This window comes from Chelonoidis abingdonii, chromosome 3 (assembly GCF_003597395.2).
Source record: "Chelonoidis abingdonii isolate Lonesome George chromosome 3, CheloAbing_2.0, whole genome shotgun sequence".
Classification (NCBI taxonomy): Eukaryota; Metazoa; Chordata; order Testudines; family Testudinidae; genus Chelonoidis; species Chelonoidis abingdonii.
The window spans coordinates 63,313,086-63,340,519 of NC_133771.1; the positions used below are offsets into that span (position 1 = coordinate 63,313,086).

The window sequence follows — 27,434 nt, forward strand, 5'->3', positions numbered from 1 at the left end:
AAAACAGGAAAAATCAACTCAGGTATTAAGAAAAAGGCTTTAAATTTAAAGAAAAGAAAGGTAAAGAAAACCCTCTGGGAGAGAGTAGACATACCAGCTACTCTCACAGACAACAGATTCCAACACACACAGAGAGATGTTTCCCCTGGGCAACATAATTAGTTACACAAAAAAAATACCCAAATACACAATTTTGATAATTTCCCTAATAGTACCGTAGTTAAGCAACAAGGTTACGAAAGAAAATAAACATAAACCTGTTTATCCCTTTCTAAAATTTACTACTCTGATCAAGGAACCAGCCTCTTATCTTTTTCACTCTGGCTGAAACTGAAACTCTCAACAAAGGAAAAATGTCCCTCCTTCCTTTTGAAACATCTTGTTCCCCCATTGGTTCTTCTGGTCAGGTGGTAGCTAGGCTAGGTGAACTTTTTAACCCTTTACAGGTAAAAGAGGCATTAACCCTTAACCATCTGTTTATGACAGCACCCTTTGTGGCTCCACTGGTCTGGGCACAGACAACCTCTCTTACTGCAGGGGGAGCTGGGACTCTTGCTTCCTCACAGGATATTTCCTCATTCCTGGATCTGGATTCCTTTCCAGGGATGTCAGAACACCACCTGTGGAGTCAACTGCTTGGAGAAGTTTATCGTCCATTCCTTTCTTGATATACAACTTCCCTCCACTGGCACTGGCGGTACCACCTCTGGAACAGGAATCATCTTTCTCCTCACTGGGAGACTGCAGTCAAGAGGAGCATAAGTTTTGTTACCTTATGTATTCTCTGCCATCCAAAAGTCTTACATCACTGTGAGACCAACCTCCACATTTAGCTTAGGGCTGCTGGCACCCCATGCCATGTGGGCCTCTGCGTCCCCCTTTGACCCTTCCTGCTGGCCATATTGGGGGCCCTGAAACCAGAGTCAGTCAGGTCAGCTAGAGTCACCCCTCCCATTGAAAGAGGCACTCTGACTCCTCCCCTGATCCTTCGAAATAGGAAGACCTAGATGCACTGGATCTAGCGGCTTTTCTGAGCTGCCATCTTCATCTCTGGATGAGGTGGTAACCCCTATGTTTCCCTCTCCCATGCCATCTGTTCAAGCAGTTCCAGGATCATTTTTGTAGAATTGCTGTTGAACTTCAGATTCCTCTTGAAGAGGCTCAGGAATCCAAGCACAAACTCTTAGACATCCTCCAGGCAAAATAGTGCTCCCCATTAATGAGGCTATAGTGGAGCCAGCTAGGGCTGTGTGGCACAGATCAGCTATCTGTGTTCCATTATAGCCTCATGTGGACTATGAGGATGAGAGAACATGTCCCTCCTCCATAACAAGGGAGTGGATTTTACTTGTCTTACTTCCTTATACCCAAAAAAAAGGGCTGATGAAGACCAATCCTCAACCTCAACTACTTCATTTTAAACTCAAGTTTTGTATGGTTATCCTGGTCTTTATAATACCATTCCTAGAAAAGAACATAGTTTATAGCTGTCAGTATGAAGGACACATACTTCCATGTCGATATTCATCCTGCTCTCAGATGCTTCCTCAGATATGTGGTGGGCTCTGACTGTTTTCAGTACAGAGCACTCCCGTTTGGGATAGCGACCACCTCCAGAGTCTTCACCAAAGTATTAGCAATAGAGTCAGTTCACCCCAGATGCCTTGGTCTCTCTCTTCTTCCTCTACCTAGACTATTGGTTCCTTGTTGCCATGTGACACCAGGAGGCCCATGTATCAACTCTAATGATGCTACACCTCCTTTCTTTCCTGAGGATCAGTATAAACGCCAGAAAAACTGTTCTTGCACCCACACTATCTTTGGACTTTATCATGGCCACCCTGGATTCAGTCACTGCAAGAGCTTACTTGCCCACAGACAGGTTTCAGACCATGAGCTTCATTATAGCCCAGATCACAAACAATCCTTGAGTACTAGTCAGGACATGCCTATCTCTCCTAGGTCATATGGCCTCATGCACTCATGTCATGCCAGTTGCAAAACTCCACCTTTTGTTGCCTTCAGGCGTGGCTCCAGTCGATATGTTCTCTGAACCACCACCTCATGAGCTCCATGATAACAATCCCTGCCAAGATGGTTTCTTCCCTACTGTGGTGGATGAATCCTTGCCCGATATGCGTGAGCGTCCCTTTCTCCCTCACTCCTCTCCAGACAGGACCATTACCACAGACCCATTTCTTCTCAGTTAGGGAGCCCACATGGACAGCCAGAAAACACAAGGCACCTGGATGCCCCGAGAATCCAGAATGCACATAAATATTTTAGAGTTACGAGCAGTCCAGAAGGCATGCAAAGTTTCATCGATGCTCACCATTGATACTGTTGGAGAACACCATCACCATCTTCTACATCAACAGACAGGAGGAATGAATCCTGTTTCCCTGTGTCTGACTGCGGTTAGCTTGTGGAATTGGTGCGTCAGCAACCAATTCACACTATCTTCCCAGGAAATTAAATACACTCATGGAATCTCTCAGCAGACCTATTGCTGTCGACCATGAGTGAGAACTCCATGACTTGGTGCTGCACAACGTTTTCAGTCTATGGGGAACCCAAACCACAGATCTGTTCACCTCTAAAGCAAACTGAAAATGCATTGCATACTGCTCCAGAGGAGTTCTGTGTCACCGCTCTCAAAGTGATGCTACACTTCTTTCTTGGTCAGATAACCTGAACTACGCATTCCCTCCATTACTGCTTCTACCATGAATTCTACACAAAATCTGGTAGGAGAGGGCACTGGTTATACTGATTACTCTCTACTGGCCCCAACCATTTTGGTTCCCAAATCTTCTGTGCATGTCATGCTGAGTACCAATCCTCCTCCTGATGTTTCCTGAACTTCTGAAACAGCAGAACAGTAAGATAAATCAGCCTGATCTGCATTTGTTTCACCTCATGGTTTGATTTTTGCCATGGGCGCCATCCTTAGAATGCTCACGTTCTGCATATTTTCCAACTTAAGAAGGATTCCCCAAGATGATATTACCTGGCTCAGTGGAAATGTTTTTCTTCTTGGGCGCATCAAAAGAATGGTCTTCCAGAAAATACAGATATCCCTCTCATTTTAGAGCGGAAGCTGTGTTAGTATGTATCAGCAAAAAAATGAGGTGTCCTTAAGGTGCAACAAGGACTCCTCATTGTTTTTCCTCTCATTTTAGACTGTATCATTTTCTCTAAAGATGTCAGGCCTATCCATCAGCTCCTTATAAGTCCACCTGGCAGCAGTCAGTGTGTACCATCTACTCGGTCTTCGTTCATCCACTGACCTCAAGATTTTGGAAGGGCCAATCAGAACTTTCCTGCCTATTCACAGATCTACCCCTCAGTAGGACTAGAACCTTATTCTCTCTGCACTCACAAGACCACCCTTTGAACTCCAAGCTTCCTGCTCCATGTCCCTTCTCTCCAGGAAGGTCACATTTCGTGTAGCCATCATCTCAGCCACAAGGTTGATGAGCTTGGAGCGATGATAGCAGATCCTTCTTACACTGTGTTCCATAAAGACGAGGTTTCATTATGTTTACACGCAAAATTCACCCTCAAAGTTGTTTCAGAAATTCATTTGAACCAATCCACTTACTTGTGTTCTTCCCCAAACAGCATGCTTCCTTATTGGAACAGAGACTCCATGCCCTCAGTGTCCGGTGAGCATTGGCATTTTATTTACACAGAAGAAAACTGATCAGGGAGTCCAAGACTGTTCATTGCAATAACAAAGAATCAGGGGTCAGGCACTCTCCACCCAGAGGTTCTACATATGGTTCTCTGGCTGCGTTATACTCTGTCAACTATTGAACCTCTCCCCACCCCCATGGAGTAAGAGCTCATTCCATGAGAACAGAAGCAGTGACTATGTCATTGCTTCAGGAGGTATTTCCCTCCTTGAGAGCTGTAAAGCAGCCACGTGGGCTCTGTTCACATGTTTACAAGACACTGCGTGCTGTAGTCTATAACTCCTCTGCTGATGCCTCCTTTGGAATGACTCTCTTTCATTTAGCTCTACTGTCTACCTGCTTGCACTCTGCTCCTACTTAGGTACTGCTTATCCGTCACCCACCGTGGAGTATAATAAGGGCCATCACTGGAATAAGAAGCGGTAACTTACTTGTAATTGGAGGTTCTTCCAAATGCGTGGTCTCTATCTGTATCCCACTGCCCATCCTCCTTCCCCTTTGCTTCGGAACATCTCTGATTCACAGTGGAAAAGGAAGTGGAGAAGCAGTCGGTCCACCCCACCCTTTATTCCCTGTATCCGAGGCTTGAGATAAGCCAGGGTGCATGCATGGACCAACGGACACTATTTTCAAATTCTTCGGCTCCGGATGCATGGTGCACATGCATAACCCCACAGTGGGATAGAGATAGCACCACACATCTCAAAGACCCTCCAGTTACAGGTGGGTAACCTTCTCTTTCCTTGAATTAATTGAGACCCAAGAGGATTTTCAATTGAGAAGCAGCACATTTTGACTGGTTTTAGAACATCAGTTATATGACAGAACAACAATTATGTCATAGGAATATTGAGAGTTCTTGCCAGACTTGTGATCTAGTACGAGAGAGGTAATGGCTGGGTCTGCTAATTGTTAAATTCAGTTAAATGTTCTAAGCAATCTCCTTTGGAGATAGCTATTCAAGTCAAATAGTAATCGTTTATGAAAAACACCACAGTCTGAGAACAATCACCAAATCCAGTGAGGTGGTCCAGAGGATTACCTAAACATACAAATGGATGGGTTAGAACGTTTAAGCACATTGCACCCTCTCTTGCCTTCCCTTCCTCTGGCTGATATGTCCCATACATTAGGACTAAGGTGGTCGTGGTGGGAGGATGTAGAATAGAGCCCTGACTGTTGACCGTGGAGCAGCTGCCAATCTCTCTCTCTATGAAGCCTGCAGTGGCTCAGAGTTACTCCTTGCCAGCAGTGTCAGCCCAACACTGTCTCCTAGTGCAGCATTGTATATTTTGCTACATTTTAGTATGTTTTATTCAAAGCACTGCAATTTCACAGATAGTCCTGGGAGAGAATGAAATATTGTGTTTAGGAAAAGATGAAGAGAAGAGACCTCAAACATTACAAGAAGGAGCTTTAAAAAGGGGGAGGGAGAGAGGTCTTGAGTGTTACAGTGATGAAGAATATGAGCAAAAGGGAGTAAAGTATGCCAAGGAGTTGAAGTTTAGAAGAGAAATAGCATAATATTTAAAATGACAATAGAAGAATGAGTTACAGTAAGAAGATAATGAGAAAAGTAATAAAGGAAGCAGGTGGCAAGGTGGAGGCTAATAAAAAAATAATGGTAGGAAAGAACAATTACAATGAATACCATTCCTGTAAGAATGAGAATTTTAAAAGGACAACACAAGTGAATCGAAGTGAGTGAAGTGGAGAAACCAAAAAAGATGACTAGAAAAGTAAGTGTTAAAATTAGTGTTTAGGAATACTAACATAGCTAGTCATTCAGGTGCTGTGTCTCCAAGGAATTAAAGGTGTATATCAGTCAAACATACAAGTATGAACACAATCTCTTAGTTTTTGATGTAGTGCACTTGTTTTTGGATAACCGTGCAGAGTTGAAACATGAATTGTGCTAGTACTCACAGTATTTGCCTTTATGAAACTTGCTACTGGTTAATATTTGAGTTTCAGATAACTCCTTTTCAGAAAGAGGTCTCTTAATACAGTCTGACCAAACTAATTCTAAAATGAATAATTCATATCTTGGGATTTTTCCTGTGGTAAAGAAATACCAAGAAGTCCAAAGTCCAATACCTTTTTTGCCAGTACATTTAAAAAAAAAAAAAAAAAGCTGATAGATTCCTAACAGCATAAGTTTTATTGGATCCAAACCATTAATCCAGCCCAAGAACGGGCTGAACAGATTCTTGTTTCTTTTACTTTTACTGTATATTTTTGTGAGCTCAGTATATTTTATATTTTTGTTACTAATAAAAGATATGTAATATTTTAAATTTTACAGTATATATCAATTTGAATATTTAAGGACAAATTAATTTTGCCGTTATTTCCTGACAGAACTAAAAGATGATCCATGAATAGGCCACTGAGAGATGAAATTATTTATGTTCACTGTTTGTAGATAACTTTATTATTTAGCCAGTGCTGTTTGCATTTGTAGCCATGTTGGGCTCAGAATATTAGAGAGACAAAGTGGGTGAGGTAGTATCTTTTTCTGGGCCAACTTCTGTTGGTGAAAGCTTTTCTCTCTCACCAAAAGAAGTTAGTCCAATAAAAGATATACTAAGCAACTCCTGTGGATGTTAAAAAGTCTGCAGTCAGGAAAATGTGGGGCTGGGCACAGAATCAAGATATGGAACTGAGAGAGTGGGAAAGGAGGAGACAGCTATATCAAGGAAGCTAGTTGTGAGTCATGCACCTAAAAGGGCTATAGCAGAGGTCGGCAACCTTTTAGAAGTGCTGTGCCAAGTCTTCATTTATTCACTCTGATTTAAGGTTTAGTGTGCTGGTTATACATTAACATTTTTAGAAGGCCTCTTTCTATAAGTTTATAATATATAACTAGTCTATTGTTGTATGTAAAGTAAATAAGGTTTTTAAAATGTTTAAGAAGCTTCATTTAAAATTAAATTAAAATCCAGAGCCCCCGGATGGGTTGCCAGGATGTGGGCAGTGTGAGTGCCACTGAAAATCAGCTCGCATGCTGCCTTCTGCACCCATGCCATAGGTTGCCTACCCCTGGGCTATAGGATCGGAGGCCTCTACACTGTGTTCACCTGGCCCTTAGGAGCTCTGAAGGTGTGCTGAGATGAGGGTAGAGGGAAATTTCTGAGATGCTTGGATATCAGATTACAGGAGTCCCTGGGATCGAGGAGGTCAGTCAGTCTGCCTCTCAGGCTCAGCTAATGTGCTGCTTCTAGTGGCTTCTTTCTCACAATTAATCTATATGCATAGTTCTGCAATGTTATAGTGCTTGTACAAGTCACACGGTTCATCGTTCTGTCTTTTTCTTTAGCCCCACTATTTTCTCTTTCACCCCTTTTAGAACACAGAAGTTTTTACCATGGGAGGAAAATGCCACCATATTTTCCTGGTGTGGTGGTGATAATTATGCAGCCTTATCATGATTGGGTGTGTGCATGGAGATGGTGCTGCTTACAACCCTGTATGGGAGGGATCTGCTGCCTCTCTACCTCCACCATCTAAATGGTATACCAGCGTACCCTTTTGGAAGAGATGTTGCAGGCTGCTACTGGAGAAGGACAGCAGTGTCTGCATTCTGTTGTCTTTTAGGCGACTCTATATTGGAAAAAAATGGAGGTAGGCTGAGGTTTGGTTTGAGAGCCAGAGACCAACTGGTATTCTTTCTGATTTTCTCAGATTTAAAGTGTTCTTTTCATCTGATGTAATACGCTGTTCTGAATTTTCAATTTTCGTCCGATAATTTTGTCATTGTAATGTGGAAAGTGGTCTCAAACTTTTCTTTTTTAGGAGCAACATATTTATACAGGCCTTTAGTCTTAGAATGCTGGTTTTGTTGATGTAAGAGATGAGGTAAATACTCCATGGATTATTTCTATGTCAGAAATTCCAGTTGAATTTTCACTTAATTATTGCACTGGTAGCTTGACAGATGCTTTGTGAAATTCATAATGTTGCAGTTTTGCTTTGTCCTGTGCAACCTGTGTTTTATGGTCTGTTTATATTTTCTAAAGCTTTCAATTTCAGTACTCAGAACTTTCTATTTCTTTCTTAAGTATCTACATCCTTGATTATATCCTCTCTAATGTAATCCATTTCAGCTTCCCAGCATTTTGTAGGGTCTAACTATATACCTGTTTTTAACTCTGGAAAAAAGATTCCAATTTGCTTCTTATCATGCATGAAAATGTTTTTTCCATAATAGAGAGGAGTTTATTCTCTGCTCATTTGATTTTATTTGACTGATACCCACTGTCATACACAGATAGTAGGAGTTAATAGAACAGAAGTACTTTATATCTCTTTTGACTGTAAAGGCTTAATAAGTTCAGTGAGCCTGGCTGTCACCTGACCAGAGAACCAGTGAGGGGACAGGATACTTTCAAATCTTGAGGGAGGGAAGTTTTTGTGCGTGCTGTTAGTTTTTGGTGGTTGTTCTCTCTGGGTTCTCAGAATGACCAGACGTGCAATCAGATTTCTCTCCAATCTCTCCGATACAGGCTCTTATCAGTTCAAAATAGTGAGTACTGGGTAGATAAGGCGAGTTAGGCTTATGTTTTCTTTATTTGCAAATGTGCATTTGGCTGGAAGGAGTTTAATTTGTACTTGAATACTTAGGCTGGGAGGGTATTCCCAGTGCCAATAGCTAAAAAACCCTGTACCTAATCCATCTTAAATTTACAAAGATAGTTTTTACTGTTTTTCTCTCTTTAATTAAAAGCTTTTCTTGTTTAAGAACCTGATTGTTTTTTTATTCTGGTGAGACCCCAGGGGACTGGGTCTGGATTCACCAGGGAATTGGTGGGGAGAAAGGAGGGAAGGGGGAGAGAAAGGCTAATTTCTTTCTGTGTTAGGATTACTGTCTCTCTCAGGGAGAGTCTGGGAGGGGGAGAGAGAAGGAGGGGGGAAGGTGCATTTTCCTCTCTGTTTAAGATTCAAGGAGTTTGAATCACAGTGATCTTCCAGGGTAACCCAGGGAGGGGAAGCCTGGGAGAGGCAATGGTGGGGGAAAGGGTTTACTTTCCTTGTGTTAAGATCCAGAGGGTCTGGGTCTTGGGGGTCCCCGGGCAAGGTTTTGGGGGGACCAGAGTGTACCAGGCACTGGAATTCCTGGTTGGTGGCAGCGCTACAGGTTCTAAGCTAGTAATTAAGCTTAGAGGAATTCATGCTGGTACCCCATCTTTTGGACGCTAAGGTTCAGAGTGGGGAATTGTACCATGACACCCACATTTATTATTAATTCTACAGAGCTTTGATCCCTAAACACTGTAATGTCTGTTTGTCCTAAAACAGTTCCTTGACGTAATAAATGTGACATTATGAAAAATTGTCCCCAAGAAAATATTGTCTAGTGTTGAGCGGAAAGTAAATCCTTTATTCGTCTATAGATCTTCTAGACAAGTGATTACATACAAAGACATCAGTGAAGATGGTAATGTGAGTTTAGTTCTCTTAAGATGGGTGATATTTTTGTAATGTTGGTGGCCTAGATCTACCTAAAAGTGGACCTGTGACTATATTTGAATATGCCTTTTTGATAATGGCAACTCATATTATATAATTAGGAATTGATGCAGTTAATAAACACAATCATCTAGCTGATTCCTTCAGATGACCACTAAAGATTATCTTCAAGGACTCACGGAGAACCCAGAGGACTGGAGATGGGCAAATGTAGTAGCTATCTTTAAAAAGGGAACAAAGACCAGTCAGCCTAACTTTGAGACCTGGAAAGATACTGGAACAAATTATAGAACAATCAGTTTATAAGCCCCTAAGGGATAACAGGGCGATAAGCAGTAGCCAATATGAATTTGTTAAGAATAAATCATGCCAGGCCAACCTAAATTCCTTCTTTGACAGAGTCACTGGCCTAGTGGATAGGAGGAAGCAGTAGACAGAGTCTTGGTTTTTATTAAGTCTTTTGACACAGTCTCACATGACATTCTCATGAGCAAACTAGGGAAATGAGGTCTTGATAAAATTACTCTAAGATGGGTACATGAGTGGTTGAAAAACCATACTTAGACTAATTATCAATGGTTCGCTGTCTTACTGGGTGGATATAGCTAGTGTGGTACTGCAGGTGTCTATCTTGGGTCTGTTACCATTCAGTATTTCATTAATGACATGGATAATGGTGTTGAGAGTATGCTTATAAAATTCGTGAATGACATGTTTCTGGGAGGGGTTGCAAGCACTTTGGAGGATGGTATTAGAAATCAGTATGACCTTGACAAATTGAAAACATTGTTTTGAAATCAGCAAGATTAAAGTTTGGTAAAGGTAAGTGTAAAGTACTGCACTCAGGGAGGAAAAATCAAATGGACAAATACAAAATGGAGACTAACTGGCTAGGAATAGTACTGCAGAAAAGAATCTGAGAGTTATGGTGAACAAATTGAACATGTCAACCAACATAATGCAGTTGTGAAAAAGATTAATATCATTCTCAGGCGTGTTAACAGGAGTGTCATATGTAAGACCCAGGAAGTAATTGTCCTGCTCTGCTTGGCAATGGTGAGGCATACTGTCTCCAGTTCTGGGTGCCACACTTTAGGAAAGATGTGGACAAATTTGGAGAGAGACCAGAGGAAAGCTACAAAAATGATAAAAGTTTTAGAAAACTTGAGCAATGAGGAATTTTTTTATTTTGTAAAAAGAGTGTGTTTTATCTTGAGAAAAGAGACTGAAGGTGGATTTGGTAAGCCTTCAAATTTCTTAATGGCTGTTATAAAGAGGCTAGAGATCAAGTATTCTCCATGGCTGCTGACAGTAGAACAAGGAGTAATCAGCTTAATGTGTAGCAAAGGAGATTTAGGTTAGATCAGGAAAAACTTTCTAACTATAGGGATATTTAATTCCTGTAACAGGCTACCAAAGGCGTTTGTGGAATCCCTGCCATTAGTGGTTTTTAAGAACAGTTTAGACAAACACATGCTTGAGGTGGTTTAGTCCCTGCCTCAGTGCATGTCGATGAACTAGATGACCTCTCAAGATCCCTTCCAGCCCTACTTTTCTGTGATTCTCTGATTCTATCATTTGAAAGCTGATCTTGTAGCAATTGAAGCAAATGGGAATTTAGTAGGGCTGTCAGTTAAAAAAAAAATCACAATTAATTGCGCTGTTAATAATAGAATACAATTTATTTAAATATTTTGGATGAACAAAAAAAACTGCATTCAAAAATAAAATGATGTAAAACTTTAGAGCCTTCAAGTCCAATCAGTTCTACTTACTGTTCAGCCAGTTGCTAAGAGAAACACATTTGTTTACATGTAAGGGAGATAATGCTGCCCACTTCTTAATTACAATGTCATGTGAAAGTGAGAACAGGCATTCGCATAGCACTATTGTAGCTGGCATCACAAGATATTTATGTGCAGATGGGCTAAAGATTCGTATGCTTCTTCATGCTTCAGCCATCGTTCCAGAGGACATGCTTCCATTCTGATGATGGGTTCTGCTCGATAACTGGCCAAAGCAGTGTCGCCCAACACGTTCATTTTCATCATCCGAGTCAGATGCCACCTGCAGAAGATTGATTTTTCTTTTTTGGTGGTTCGGGTTCTGTAGCTTCTGTATCAAAGTGTTGCTCTTTAAGACTTCTGAAAGCATGCTCCACCCTCATCCCTTTCTGATTTTGGAAGGCACTTCAGATTTTTAAGCCTTGGGTCGAGTGCTGTAGCTATCTTCAGAAATTTCACATTGGTACCTTCTTTGCATTTTGTCAGATTTGCAGTGAAAGTGTTCTAAAAACAAACAACATGTGCTGGGTCATCATCTGAGACGGCTATAATATGAAATATATGGCAGAAAGTGGGTAAAATAGAGCAGGAGACATGCAATTTTCTCCCAGGAGTTCAGTAATAAATTTAATTAACGCATTATTTTTTAGAGTGTCAACAGCATGGAAGCATTTCCTCTGGAGTGGTGGCCGAAGCATGAAGCGGCATATGAATCTTTAGTGTATCTGGTACGTAAATACCTTGCGACTCTGGTTAGAACATGCCATGTGAACTCTTGTTCTCACTTTCAGTTGACATTGTAATTAAGAAGCAGGCAGTATTATCTCCCACAAATGTAACACAAACTTGTTTCTCTTAGCAATTGGCTGAACAGTAAGTAGGACTGAGTGGATTTGTAGGCTCTAAAAGTTTTATGTTGTTTTATTTTTGAATGCAGGTTTTTTGCACATAATTCTACACTTGTAAGTTCAACTTCTGTGATACAGAGATTGCACTACAGCAGAGGTTCTCAAACTGTAGTCTCCGGACCATCAGTGGTCTGCAAGCTCCATTCAAGTAGTCCACAGATAGTTCCCTCTAAGATGCGCACCTGGGCAGCTGCACATGTGAGAATGAAGGGCCACCCACCTAATTAGGTGGAGCCATGCTGGTGTGGCTCCACTAATTAGGTGCCTGGACCCTGGAGAAGACGCACATATAAGGTGAAGTGGTGGCCTTGGGGGAATAGGGGGAGTGGGGTGAGAAAAGGGGGTGGGGGGGAATTTGGGACGTACAGGGCTGTGGCCGCCAGAGAAAGAGGAGACTTTTCCCAGCTCCAGGGCCGTGGCTCCTGGGGAGAGAGGGCTCTCCTTCCAAGCCTCAGATCTTTGGCTGCACTGGCGAGTCAGAGACCCTCCTGCTTCCTAGTCCCAGCCCGGGGGCTGCTGTGGTGGGGGAGAGAGGGCACATCCATTGCATTAGAAAGGTAAGACTACTGATGTTAAAATATGAATTTTGTGCTTTTATTTGTACAACAAAAAAAATTTTTTTTTATATAGCGCTTTTATCCAGCGTGCTTTACAATAGTTAGCTAATGGTATAAACAACATTTGGAAAGATCATTAAGTGATCTGCTAAGACCCTCAGCAATTTTCAAGTGGTCCATGAAATAAAAAGTTTGAGAACCACTACAGTATTGCATTAGGTGAATTAATAAATATTTTTTGTTTATTTTTTTACAGTGCAAATATTTGTTATAAAGATAATATAAAGTGAGCACTGTACACTTTGTACTCTATGTTGTAATTAAAATTGATATATTCTAATATATCAATATTTGAAAATGTAGAAAAACATCCAAAAATATTTAATACATTTCAGTTGGTATTCTAGTGTTTAACAGTGTGATTAATTACAATTAATATTTTTAATTATAATTATTTTTTTTGAGTTATTCATGTGAGATAACCATGATTAATCAACAGCCCTAGAATTTAGCTACATTGGTAGCAGGATTCATTGAAGTCTGGGAGCTGTGGGTATCCAATGCCTCTGGAAATCAAGACATGAATTTCTAAAAACATTTGTATAGATTTAATGTTTTATTTCAGTGGCTTTTATAAACTTTGAAAAAAATGTATAAGGTAAAAATAAGAAGAGAGAAGAGTGAGGAAATTGAAGGAAAAAGATATTAATGTATTAATTGTTTAAAAAAAATGTTTGGTATTCCTATATATTCTTTGGAGAAAGACAACATGAAAGTCCTATGGTCCTAAAGTAGGTCAAACTCTCATTGAAATCCTGTTTCTCAACGTTCACTGATTCGGGTGGCATTTGTCATGTTTAAGAGGTATGTGCTATTAACTTAAGTCTAAGGTGGAATTTCATTGATGTATAGAATTATTTTGAGGGTATGGAATCTGTTCTGTAAGACAACTTTTAATTAGTGTTGTAAACTTTGTTTGTGCTGCTCAAATAGTAGACTCCCAATATATTGTAGAATTATCTGGGACAAACAGTAGGAAAATCTGCTTTATTCCAAGTATAGTCCCTTTTTAACTTTCCAAGGATTGTAAATAACAGAGTGGAGTGAATTAAACTTTATTTAACATAATCAGACCAGAGGTTTTGTGTGGAATTATTAATGGCCAGTGCCAGGAAAAAAATCAGCAAGTAGGTGATGGTCTTTGCTGTTTAAGTTAAAGAGAGTGGTTCAGTGACTCTCAGCAGTCATCAACTTACTGAGGGAAAAGCTAGATCTCTTCAAAGCTTGATTTTATTCCATGACAGTCAGTTTGCTTATTTTTCTTCCTATATCTGCATCAGTGATATTTTAATCTTTTAGTTTTAAACAGTAATTGCAGATTTTTCTCATAAATCATTTGCCACTACTTACTGAATACAACTGCTACTTGTGCGAACTGCCACAAAGTAAAAAGCTATTGTTTGTTATATCTATTAACAAAATAGTATTCATAAAGTGGGACTTTATAGACTAGCTACATATTTGTATCAGGGTGAGTTTGATTTAAATCAAATTGATTTAAATCACTAGTCAGGAAGACTCGATTTAATCATGGATTTCTACATAAAAGTGCATTCTTGTTGGGTGTTATAACCTTAATACATATTCTTCACAACTCAGAGATAGATGTAGGTTTCATGTTTAGAAGATACACACTATTTATTTTTAAACACTATATATTTTTAAGTGATTTATTTTGAAAACTTTTCAAATTAGTTTTACAGCTATATCAGAAAATGAATGATTGTTTGGTTATTTCATTTACCAAGGGTAATTGAAGTAGATATTTATGAAGTCATTGGGAGGTGAACTATCTCCAATTCAACAGGTTAATCATTAATATTTGGAGGATTTTTTTGATTTAAAAAACACATTGATTTTTATCCACCCTGATTTGTACAAAGTTAGACCTGAATTCTGTATAATGTTTACATTACCTCTGCTTTGACCAACTCATATCCAATAGTATATAAGGAAATTATCGTACAACTTCATATACAAATGTTCATTGTAACTACAAGTCATGCTGCTCTAAACTCTGCAAGCTGTCAGTGGTCCCAGAGATCACAAGGGTTCACCAACTGTTCACTCTGTTCCCTAGCCACGATTGCTGCACCAGGTACTGGGAGACGGATAGCACAGAAGTTGCTATAGTGGCTCTTCCCTACGTTGTGGGGAACCCTCTGACCAGTCACTCTGGTTTTACTGGAACACTAGCTCAAAGCCAATTTAATAAATCAGAGGATTATGGTCAAATTTCAGTTCAAGCTTCACTTTGAAGGTGGCCACTTTAGTGAGATATCCGAATACAGCACTGGAAATGACTAATTATTTAAAGCAAAGTGACTAGGAATCCTATATTAAGGCTAGAAATGGGTAGTAATTGAGGTGCCTGTAGTTGTAGGTAATAAAATTTCTTTTATATTTTTTCCATCCCAAGAAATATTTGCTAGGCTGATAGAACATGTTGTGTAAATAATACAGAAATTGACTTTTTATAGCCTGATATAAATGACATTGGAAATCATGGTGGTTTGGTATTCTTGACTGCCAAAGGCAAGTTAGTTTGCTAACGTGCTCAAGGTTATACTCTAAAAGATATAGAATTTGTAAAATATGTATCCAGCCTTAATGCATAAAAATGAGAAATGAAGTCAGTAAAGATGACTTATATGCTAAAAATGTGAAACGTTTGTTTGTGGCATTGCCTAAACCTCTGTGTAACAATTTGCAACATACTTAACCTTATCTAGATCTACAGGCTGTCTAGAAGGCAGAATGATCCACATACAAGTGCTGCTCCAGTTATATATTATTAGTGGATACACCAGAAAATCATTCAAAACTGTAGTTGTCTAAATTATTCCTGCAAAGTGCAACAGTTGCATTGTGAATGATGTCTTAAACCAGGACACAATGATATGTGGCATTTGTACAAGGCCATATAAGATCATCATGCCTGTGATCTCAAATTACAATTACATAGACTTAATTGTTAATGGAAATTGAATCATTTTATCTTGCATGAAGTAGACATACTAGCTTTCTGGCATACTCGCACCCTATCTCAGCAGGAGGTACTCTTATGCTGTTCAACTAGTGATAATATTGTTTATAGTTTGGGATGTGTGGGATGTGTGTTTTATTAAAAAAAAAAACAAAAAAACTTTCCTGTACATGAGTGAAGCCGGGACTCGACCTGTTCCAGGGGGAGGAGGGGAGCCACACCGGCTCACTACACACCAGTGGGTCTGGGAAATAGCCCGGCAGTCCTCACGGCAATCGCCTGCCCTGTGGGGCAAGGGGCTCAGGTCCTTCGGCAGGGCTGAGCAACAATAGCAGTTAAGGCCCTGGCCCTAGGTCAGGGCGGGGCGGCAAACACTGAATCAGGAAGCTCAGGCCCTTGGGCAGGGGTGAGCAACAACAGCAGTCAAGGCCCTGGCCCTGGGTCAGAGCAAGGCAGCAAACACTGAGTCAGGAAGCTCAGGCCCTTGGGCAGGGCTGAGCAACAATAACCGGCTTCAGCCTCCTCAGGCCAGGGAAAGGGGGAGTCTGCCACCCCTGGAGGGGTGGCAGGGGGGACGCAGGCCCTCCCACTCCACTGCGTCCCAGCCCGTGGCCCTAGCAGCGGCTAATGACCCGCTGCACAGTCAGTGGGGATCCTGGCCACAACACACTGACATAGGCTCCGGTAAGGCTGCAGCCAGACTGGGGTCGGCTGCCCCCGGGCTACTTCCATACTCCCCCTCGGGGCCTATCTGGGTCCTGACGTTGGCCTCTGCAGGGTCCAGGAGCATGGGCTCGTCACGGCCAGGGTTGGGTGGTAGGTCTGGTAACTCCTCCAGAAAGTCGGCCCGGGGTAGCTCCGGTGGCTCCTCTGGGTAGCAGGCGCAGGGGAGCTCCGGCAGCTCCTCCGGGTAGCAGGCGCGGGGGAGCTCAGGCCAGTCTGAGCAGCTGCCCTGGGTTGCAGGGGGTTCCCAATCTTGAGCTCCCTGAGGGACGTCTGCTTGCTCCAGCTGCTGGGGCCTGACTGAGCTCTGAGGGCCAGCCTTTATAGTTCCGGGTCACCGCCTGACCCTTTGAGGGACGGGCTCAGAGCTCTTTAGCTCCGCCCACTCTGGCCTCCGGCTGGGCTCTTCCTCCTCTGGGCTGGAGGGGAGCCACACCGCCTCACTACACTTCCATGTGTATGCCTCGCATTGGGACAGTCGAGAAAACAATGGATGGTTACTTCCTGCATGATTTTCCTCTTTAGTCAATGTGTGTGTAAAGTAATATGGTGTGATGGGACATCCTGAAGGAGTCAAGATATGAGATGTTATTTTGTGACAAGTCTATAACTCTGAAGCCTGCTTGCAATCAACTCCACACATGCTTTATAAAGTTCTAAGATAATATAGTTGCCAGTTTTATATGATCTATCTCTTAATATTATGATAAAGTTCCAAGTAATTTTAATTGTTTGGAGATTTATTTACCTTTTCCTCACATAAATTTCATATTTCTACTGTTTCCATTTTTTATCTGTGAAAATGTAATCATAGTAGAGGACCTTACAGTATATTTTGTACTGTCATGATGATGATGATATTTGGTTTGGTTTCTAGTGACAATAGAAGTGACTTTACTGAATGAATCTATGAATGAGTTTTGCATACAGCAGAACCTCAGAGTTACAGACACCTAGGAATGGAGTTAGTTCATACCTCTGAAATGTTCGTAACTCTGAACAAAATGTTAAGGTTCTTTCAAAAGTTTACAACTGCACATTGACTTAATACAGCTTTGAAAATTTATTATACAGAAGAAAATGCTGCCTTCCCTTTATTTGTATTGTTAGTAGTTTACATTTAACACAGTACTGTATTGTATTTGCTTTTTTGGGATGGGGGGTCTCTGCTACTGCCTGATTGCATACTACTAGTTCCAACTGAGATGTGTGGTTGACTGGTCAGTTTGTAACTCTGGTGGTCTTAACTCTGAGATTCTGTTGTTTATGACAACCAGGTTTTGTTGGATCTGGAAATATACAGATGAGAATCTGTTTGTCATGTTTGAAAACTGCAAATATACATAAAACTAACAAAAAACAAACAAAAAAGCAGCACGTGGGGATTAAATCTATGGCTACCCCCATTTACTATGGCTATTAGGAGGGGTAGAATGAACGATAATGTATGTGCACAACTTGTTCAAGTGGCGTAGGGCAGACCAAGGTAGAAAACCGGATGGTATTTACTTCCAATTTGACTGATTGCTTCATTGCAGCTCTGGTGGGCTCTGGCTGACTGGCTGGAGCTGCTATCTCTCTCCTGCTCCTCTCTGTCTCTTCACTCCATCCTTCCTTCCTTTCCTCCCCTAACACTGTTGCCTCCCTCCCCTCATTGTCCTCTCGCCATTCCTGGGTTGTTCCTTTTTAGTTAATTCCCTTCCTTAACTGCCTTTGTCCTATAATTGGTTGAATGTCATAAAATGAAGAATAACAACCCTCGAAATTGATATGTAAACCAAACAAACAATTATGTCACTCATATGCTGGTTGTGAACCATCACTCTGTTTGCATGTGTCTATTTCTTTCCCCTTACTATGTGTCTGTCATGTCTATTTAGACTGCGAGTGCTTTTTCTTTAAGAAAGGGACTGTCATATACTGTTTTGCACAGTGCCTAACACAATGGGATCTCAATCTTGGTTAGGTGCTCTAAATGCTATTGTTCCTTCACTTGTTTCTGTGAATCTGTTTTGTCAAAATATGCTGAGGTGAACTGTATGTTCCATTCTCTTCTACTTCCATAATTTTTTTTCCTTCTACTAAGTGAAAGTTCATTGTTTCCTTCATGACCATCCATTTCTGAAGGTTTTATAAGAATTCGTTCCTACATTATGTTGTCTGGTGTAAGGCAGTAAAATTAATGTGATTTATGTATACTTTTGATATGCACAGAGGCCACATAGCAATTTTTGGGTTTAGTGAGGATATGTCCTGCATGGCTTTGTGTTTAAGGAACAAGAGGTGAATTGAGAGGGCTGAGTTTTCTTCTTTGCTCTGCCACACTTTCTGGTAGGATCTTAAGCTCTGTACCTCTTGTTTCCTCTTCTATAAAATCTTAAATACTAACTTACAGGGAAGTAAAGGCTAATTACATTAATGTTTGTAATGGAGTTTGAGAACCTGAGATGGAAAGTGTGATTAGAAATGCAAATTACTATTTTCTGCCCATAGTGAACTAATTTGTTCCTGTCCCCACACAATATTTTTATACTGATTTGTCAGCAACCTGTTCTGAACATTCTGCCACTGATTATGTTGGTGATAGTGTGCTTTGCACTATATAAGGTATTGAAGACATGACTCTGCTCACAGGATCTTACAGTATCCTAACGGACAGCACACAAACCTGTTGAGACAGCCAGAGTGAGATTCTAAATGTGAGAAAGTTGAGTACATTGATTGGGTGCTAGGGAGGTGGGGGAGCCTGGGCACACTAGCACCCATCCGTTTCTAAAAGACACCAAGATCCTCATATTTAAAATCTTACTCTGTGTGTGTGTGTGATGTAGTTTTGAGTTGTCAGAAGTAAATTTTGAATGTATCTTCATTTTTCCATGTCTTCCTTTTTACATATTTATTTTTTAATTTAAAAGTGTATGCATATGTATATATAAGTAAAAAGATCATACAAAGTAGGGGTTTGGACAGATGTTGAAAAGATGGCACTTACAGATACTTATATTCAGTTTCAGGTGCAGTATCTCGTGTCCCACACTCTTGTTTTGCTGGGAAGGTGCAACAAATTAAGGAAGTCTATAATATCTCTGCTGTTATCTGAAGTAAATCAATTTGTGGATGAGTTGCAACAAGCCCACCAGGTACTGTTCTGTTGAAAATTTTATATTGTCGTGAAGCAAAGTAAACCATAATACTTATTTAAATGGTACAACTTTTTGACACTAGAGCTCTGTTTCAATCTCTTAATTTAAAATAACAAAAAGATCCACAGAAGTTGTTGACTTTCAGATTTAAATTTATATCTTGTACCAAGCTTCAGCTATTTTTGAAAGGTAAATTTTTCTTTCTACAAAAATTATGTGTGATTTTCTTAAGTGAAAGATCAGCAAATTGAAGAAATTTCCAAACTAGGACCAAGTCTCAAAATATCTTAAATTCAAATACATGCGCAATATATCTCTGATCTATTTGACACCTGTTTTGGTCTGGTTATGCTTTAGAAACTGCACTGGTGGTGGTTGTGGTTGATCCTTTGCTAGTGATTCATGGAGGTCAGGAATTCATTTTTAGATCGATCAGGTTGATACCACTGAGCACAAGGTATTATCTGTTTGCTGACCCTCATTAAAGCTGACTGGGTTGTTCTTGAGTGGCTTTATTTCTGAGTGATCCGGAAGGGTAATTGTTTATCTGTGACTGTTGTTTTTGTATGTTGTCCCACAGATTCCGTCTTTTTATCCTTTCTGTTAAGTGTATGCATGGGGCTTGTAGAGGGTTACTGAGGAAGAATGTCTTGAGAAGCCTTCAAAATGTTAACGCTGAATTTTATATCTCTTTTCTGTCCCTGCTGGTGCAGTGGAGCAGTTTCATAATTGACTAACAGAAGTTATAGATGTGCACTGTTATAGATGTGCACTGTTAGCTGTAGAGCAAGTAGTTAAAACAAGATTGAGATGATGTTTACAGGATTTGAGAAACAACTGAAAGAGATGGCAAACATTGTATCAGCATCCCTGAATGCTGGGATATGCAGACATGCAACCTGGGGAGTTTTTTGGATACCCAGGGAGCTATGTGCTTATCATGATCTGGCAGACAGGGAAGCTACATTCTTTCCTTTCAGAGATGGCTTTTGCCTTGGATATCTAGCTATAAAAATATTTATATGAGGCTAATTGCCCTTACTCCTTCCCTTGTTAACACAAGATTAGATTATTGCAATGAATGAGATATGGAGAGCAGAATGGAATGGAGGTTGTGGCTTGGGCAGGACTCATTTCATAGGAGATTAATTTAAGATTTCTTGTGCTGGCTGTATTTTGAAATAGAATGATTGTATACTTGGGCTAAGTGTACTTTTTCAAGTACGAAACAAGTATTTAAAAAAAATTACCTCCAGGGAAAATATATATACTATTAGTATCTGATTAACAGATGTGAGATCAGGGAAATCCAGTAGATCCCAAGGCATTATTGTAGCTGCATGCAGAAACACAGACACTCCACTGTATTCCTAGTGACCCCTAAACTCCTCTTAGAGTATGGCTCCCTTGTACACTGCTCTGGAAAGTTCTACAAACAAAAGACACATAACAAAAAATAATATCTGGAGAAAAAGGAAAGCCCAAGGTATTGAAAAGTATCTAAATGACTCATTAAAGTCATATAGAAAAATATTCTAATCCAGTTCCACGTCATTTATTTCTATTACAAATGTATAAACACCTCTCTCTTCAACATTAAATATTCCACAAAACAACCTTAATTGTGGTGCTTTTTTCATTATGCTCAGTTTGAGTGATACATTTGTTGAACTACTTTTGTATTAATTATGATATTATGTGGAACATACGTTTTGGCTACTCAAAAACAGGTAGGTAATTACCAACATGAGATTACAAAGAAATAGCATTTCCAAACTAAATTCTTTATAAGGATCAGCAAAGCTTGAATGAAAGGAAAAAGAAGGGATAAGATTTTCCTGCATTATAGTAAAGCGTTGGTGACATGCTGCTATTCTTGATAATATCTAAGAAATTGAACAAAAATCTGTACATTTCATTTAAAAATAGATATATGTAATTAAAAAAATGAATTTTTAAAAATTAAACAACATATTCTGGCATGATTAAATCTCACCTGTGTAAAAATCACAAGATTATGCACCCATTATTTCAACACATTGCTGTCACCAGTGCTGACGCAGCATATATCAAGTTTGTTGCATCATCCATTATGCTTTATGTCGATGTCAGGATTCTGTTGGGTTATTGGGAAGACTGTGCTGAGCTCAAAAAATATGATAGTTCATTTCATTTTGCCATGCAGAATTCTAGTGTGTGTTGCTATTCTGCGTTGTAAGAAAGACTTAGTTGGAAAGAATTCTATGTTTGATGAAGAGATTATGCACGAGAGTTCATAAATTGTGTATTTTGCAGATGATAAACATAGGGCTAAATTAATATGCCATGGCTTTTAACCTTAAATTATACTTTTTATTTGTGTAATGTAGAGGTAGATTTTCCAATGACAAATACAGTTAGTGGTGTTCTGTAAAGCCATGATGTGGTTTGAGAATATTGCACTACTAAATTCATTGTAAATGTAGAAGAGTTAATACTTTAATCCATAAATAATTTTCTACATAATAGCCAGTACAATAAATTGTAGGATAATTTCTGTGCTTGTCTTATTAAACCAGAATTCTGAATGAAAATGGTATCAGCTTTGATCTTGTCCCACTGAACTAAAATTTCATTCTATTTACTTACATATGAAAGTTATTTTCAATATTAATTTATAAATTGTGTATTTTAATTTTTTCTGTATAATTGCTGATTCTGAAAAATGATCACAAAAATAGCCTCAAATGTGCACAATTAGCAGCATTTCAATAAAATGTCCCTATAATCACTTATAAATACAAGTATATATTTTTCCTACATGTAATAACTATTCTGGGAAATTATGTTTAACGAAAGTATCACAGTTCAGAAAAGAATTAAAATAGTTCATATAAATCCTGTATGCTGTTCTGCCCAAAGTAAAAATATAAAATCATTTTCAAATGTACAGAATTCATGTTAAAAATCTTCCTCCATAAACATTTAAATTACAGTTTGCAGAAAGATGATACTCTCTACCAAATGTCACTAACTGACAAATGGCCAGATCCTGCTTCATTCGTCAAAACTATTATTAACTTCAGAGGACTCATAGACTCATAGGTCAGAAGGGACCAATATGATCATCTAGTCTGACCTCCTGCACAAAGCAGGCCACAGAACCCTACCCATCCACTTCTATACAACCCCTAACCTATGTCCGAGTTATTGAAGTCTTCAAATTGTGGTTTGAAGACCTCAAGCTGCAGAGATTCCACCAGCAAGCGACCCGTGCCCCACGCTGCAGAGGAAGGCGAAAAACCTCCAGGGCCTCTGCCAATCTGCCCTGGAGGAAAATTCCTTCCCGACCCCAAATATGGCGATCAGCTAAACCCTGAGCATGTGGGCAAGACTCACCAGCCAGCACCCAAGAAAGAATTCTCTGCAGTAACTCAGTTCCCATCCCATCCAACATCCCCTCACAGACCATTGAGCAGACTTATCTGCCGATAATCCAAGATCAATTGCCCAAATTAAACTATCCCATCATAACATCCCCTCCATATACTTATCAAGCTTAGTCTTAAAGCCAGATAAGTCTTTTGCCCCCACTACTTCCCTCGGAAGGCTGTTCCAGAACTTCACTCCCCTAATGGTTAGAAACCTTCGTCTAATTTCAAGTCTAAACTTCCTAATATCCAGTTTGTACCCATTCGTCCTCGTGCCTACATTAGTACTAAACTTAAATAATTCCTCTCCCTCCCTAACGTTAATCCCCCTGATATATTTATATAGAGCAAGCATATCCCCCCGGAGCCTTCTTTTGGCCAGGCTAAACAAGCCAAGCTCTTTGAGTCTCCTTTCATAAGGCAGGTTTTCCATTCCTCGGATCATCCTAGTAGCCCGTCTCTGAACCTGTTCCAGTTTGAATTCATCCTTCTTAAACATGGGACACCAGAACTGCACACAATATTCCAGGTGGGGTCTCACCAGCGCCTTATATAACGGTACTAACACCTCCTTCTTCTTGCTGGAAATACCTCGCCTGATGCATCCTAAAACCGCATTTGCTTTTTTAACAGCCATATCACATTGGCGGCTCATAGTCATCCTGCTATCAACCAATACCCCAAGGTCCTTCTCCTCCTCTGTCGCTTCCAACTGATGCGTCCCCAACGTATATCTAAAATTCTTATTATTAATCCCTAAGTGCATGACCTTGCACTTTTCACTATTATATTTCATCCTATTACTATTACTCCAGTTTACAAGGTGGTCCAGATCTTCCTGAATAGTATCCCGGTCCTTCTCCGTGTTAGCAATACCCCCCAGCTTCGTGTCATCCGCAAACTTTATTAGCACATTCCCGCTCTTTGTGCCAAGGTCAGTAACAAAAAGGTTAAATAAGATCGGTCCCAAAACCGATCCTTGAGGGACTCCGCTAGTAACCTCCTTCCAGCCTGACAATTCACCCTTCAGTACGACCCGCTGGAGTCTCCCCTTTAACCAGTTCCTTATCCACCTTACAATTTTCATATTCATCCCCATCTTTTCCAATTTAACTAACAATTCCCCACGTGGAACATCTTGCTTGATTGCAGGATCAGGCTCCAATAGGCATTTCAGATATCCTGTTTAAACAGAACAAAATTGAGAATCTGAATCTTAGTTATGATCCAACTAGGTTTATAGTGTGTGACAGGTTTTGACTTAAGAATTCCAAAAGATCTAAAAAGAATGGAGCTGTGTCAGATGAGCCTATACCTATGTCTCTACATCTCACAGCTTTTCAAAGCTGTATGTTGAACTTGAATTTTATTGACTAAAAAATAGATTTTGTGTAGGAGAATGGATCAAATTAAATGAAACAAGAAGGAAGTAGTAATTGTTACCTGAAATTGTTATACTGATCTTTTAGAAACCTCCTGAATAGTTAAATCCTGTGGTCTTAGAGGCCACAAATGAAAGAGAAATGTATGAATAATGAAGGTTTGCCTAACATTTTATAACGCCTCCTCCATATTTTAATATATAAAATAAAACCAGCAAAGATGTTTATATAGCAATAAACCACTTTTAAATTTTTACTGACTTTCATCCTCAGAATACCATCTTTTTCCTAGTTTTAGTTCAGTCATTGTGTATTGGATTATATATAATTAAAGGGCCCAGTGCTGCAAACTCTGAAGCAAGTGAGTGACTTTACTCACATTGGTCCTGGTTCTGTAAAGTTTTTAATCATATGCTTAAAGTTAAGCACATACTTAAATGCTTTGCTGAATGACAGTTTAATAGGGTCTTCGGTGGGCTGGGAGGCCTACTGGTTAACATCCACTCACTTGTGGGGCAGTGGTAGGGGAGCCTAGGGCCACCTGCTTCACCAGCCTCTAACCCAGGGCCCTAGGAAGGATAACAGGATTAGAGTTACCCTCCTGGAGTTACTTCCTACCACTTTTCTCCTCTTCTGGTACCAGTTAAAAAAAAGGAAACCAAACAGTCAGCCCCAGCCGGACTCAGCGTATTACATCAGCTTATTACAGCGCATTACATCAGGGAGCCATCACTAGCCTCATTTGGCAGGTGCCTTCAGAGTAGGTATGTACTCCTCTCCAGCCTTCTGAGCTTTTCAACCCTGTCTCCAGTTGGAGCACCCTCTGCAAGATTGGAGGGATGAGGCTAGCTGGGCCCAATACTGTCCTTTAACTCCTTCCGTCCCAGTGTGGGTTTTGTATATCCCGTTTGTTTTCTATTTAGGTACATATATTAATGTAAACAGAATTAGGCCTCTTTGATTGTTACTTCTGTGGCATATGGCTTGTTGTCTTTGACTGTAAAACAGCATGCCCACCTATGTGCTGTATAATTAATAATTGTAACTGATTGTAAGAGCCTTACATCACACCTATCTTGCAGGAACAGGAGTGTCTTGTCTTGTCTTGTCTTTTTTTTTTTTTTTACCAAAAGAAAATAAAAATAAAAATAAAAATCAGAGTAGCTTAATATTATTTACTCTTTAGAGCAGATGGAATTTATGGCTCCAGAACTGTATTATAGAATGTAGATTATTCCTTCAATCAGAGTGCTTATGTAGCACATTTTCCTTGGCAATGCCTCATAATCGCTTCAGAGACAGAGGATCAGAAATGGAAAGCACGTATTGATTGAAAGAATGTTTCTAACTTGCCAGCCTTTCAGATTTTCATTTTTTTAAAGAACTGTTAAATAGAAAATAAGTTTGAACTTAATTGGTGAGACCTTTTTTGATAATACTAGGTTTTACCTCACTAGGATGTCTTACCTAACTTTTGAGAACAGGTGTGGGCCAGACATGATGTAAGCTATTAAAAAGCTGTTTAGGCTCTTGTTTAATTATTCCTACTGAGTAGTTAGATTAGTAACATTTTTGCACAATAAATAAGTTGTATACATTGTTTTTCCAAATAGGCATAGTTGCTGTCCATATCTTCTTCACATGTAAAATATTTATTTTAGGCATTTTTAGTGACATTTTTTGAAATGCTAATTTTCAAGCTAACAAATACTTTTTTATATCTTTTTATATATATAATGTGTGTGAATGCGCGCGCACACACACACACACACACTATGAAAACTACCACTACTTTGGAAGACTGCCAGAAATATACATGTAAGCACATAGTTCTGTTAGTAAAGACCTGATTCTGCAGACCTTCTGTATGGAAAGCTATCATAGACTTAAGTAAGAGTTAAGTGTACAAAAACATTATATGATATCTTAACCTATGCAAAGCTACATGAGAAATTCCTATTACCTATCTGGTGGAAAATATAGAATTATAACATACCTTCAAGTTCCATTCACAGTGATTCATTTGTTAACTTATGCCCCAGTTCTGCAGAGTATTTAAGCAGCTGCTGAAGTCTGTCCATAGTAAGTTCAAAAGCTTCTCTCTCTCACCAACTAAAGTTGATCCAAGAACAGATATTACCTCACTCAGATGTCTCTCTCATATTCAGCAAAGCACTTAAGGTCATGCTTTGTTAAATAGAGATGGTCTGCTGAATTGGGACCAGGGCAAACAGAAAGGATAAAATTGCTGCAGAGATTCATGTTCTAGTATAGATCACATGCAGAGGCTATTGCATCAAATACATTCTGTTAGACTGAGAAATCACTTGGAACAAGTATTTGTGGAGTAACAAGGAAAGTTTGAAAAAAGGGAAGCGTAAGTACCATGTGTTTAGTGGAACTGAGAATATCTCATATTCTTCTGCTTGCTCTTCTACACTATCTATCGGGTAGTCATGTCATTGTAATATCATTCAGATGGCAATAGTTTCTTACTGAAATAAACAAAGAGATTAATTATTTCAGTGGGTGGGGAACCACACTTTCTGAGAGCTATGCATGTCAGTGAGATACTAAATATCCAGTTGGACAGGTGGTGGTGTAGTTGTGTTGGTCCAAGGGTATTGTAGAGACAAGGTGGTTAAGTTAATATCTTTTACTGGGTCAACTTCTGTTGATGAAAGACATGCTTTCAAGCTTACAAAACTGTTCAGGATCCAAGAAGCAGGAGACCAAAACCAAACCCACAACAACAAAAGTTGACAAGGTAGCTGGTCCTTAACTGAAACCAGGCACAACCCTCTTGTTCCAGTTCAGATGAGGCCTAGTTTGCTATAAGAAGGAGGGTGGGGCTCCTCACTGGAGTTACAAAATGGGAGAGAGCCCAAAGGTGGGAGTGTTCAGAACCCGGTGAGCAGAGGAAGAGATGTCAGAAGATGACCAGAACTGGGTTAAGAGGTTCAGGGAGGAGGTGCCCCTGCAGGAAGGAGAAGTTCTAAGAGTTCCCTAGTGAGTTGTGGAGGTAGATTAAGCTTCAGAAACAGAAGATGGGAAGGAATTTGGGGGGCAGGGGGGGAAATCACCTACAAACTTCTCTGGGCCAGTAAGCCGCGCCAGAGGGGGCTGAAGGCTGGGAAATGAGCAGTGTGCTGAGCCCACTGATGCCCTGGCAAAAGCTGGAGATATACCTCTGTCATAAACAGATAGCTAAGGGTTAATGTCTCTTTCACCTGGAAAGGGTTAACAAACAACACCTGACCAGAGGACCAATCAGGAGACAAGATACTTTCAACTCTGGGTGGAGGGAAGTTTGG

General features: G+C 39.9%; 1 protein-coding gene across 1 annotated transcript in view; it reads left to right on the top strand.

The window, feature by feature from the left end:
• The window catches only part of MEI4 (meiotic double-stranded break formation protein 4), a 144,208-nt gene that overhangs the window by 51,770 nt on the left and 65,004 nt on the right, over positions 1-27,434 (top strand). Inside the window, exon 4 of the mRNA XM_075063472.1 lies at positions 19,194-19,325. Within this exon, the coding sequence (XP_074919573.1) occupies positions 19,194-19,325 (132 nt within the window). The remainder of the gene's footprint in view (positions 1-19,193; positions 19,326-27,434) is intronic.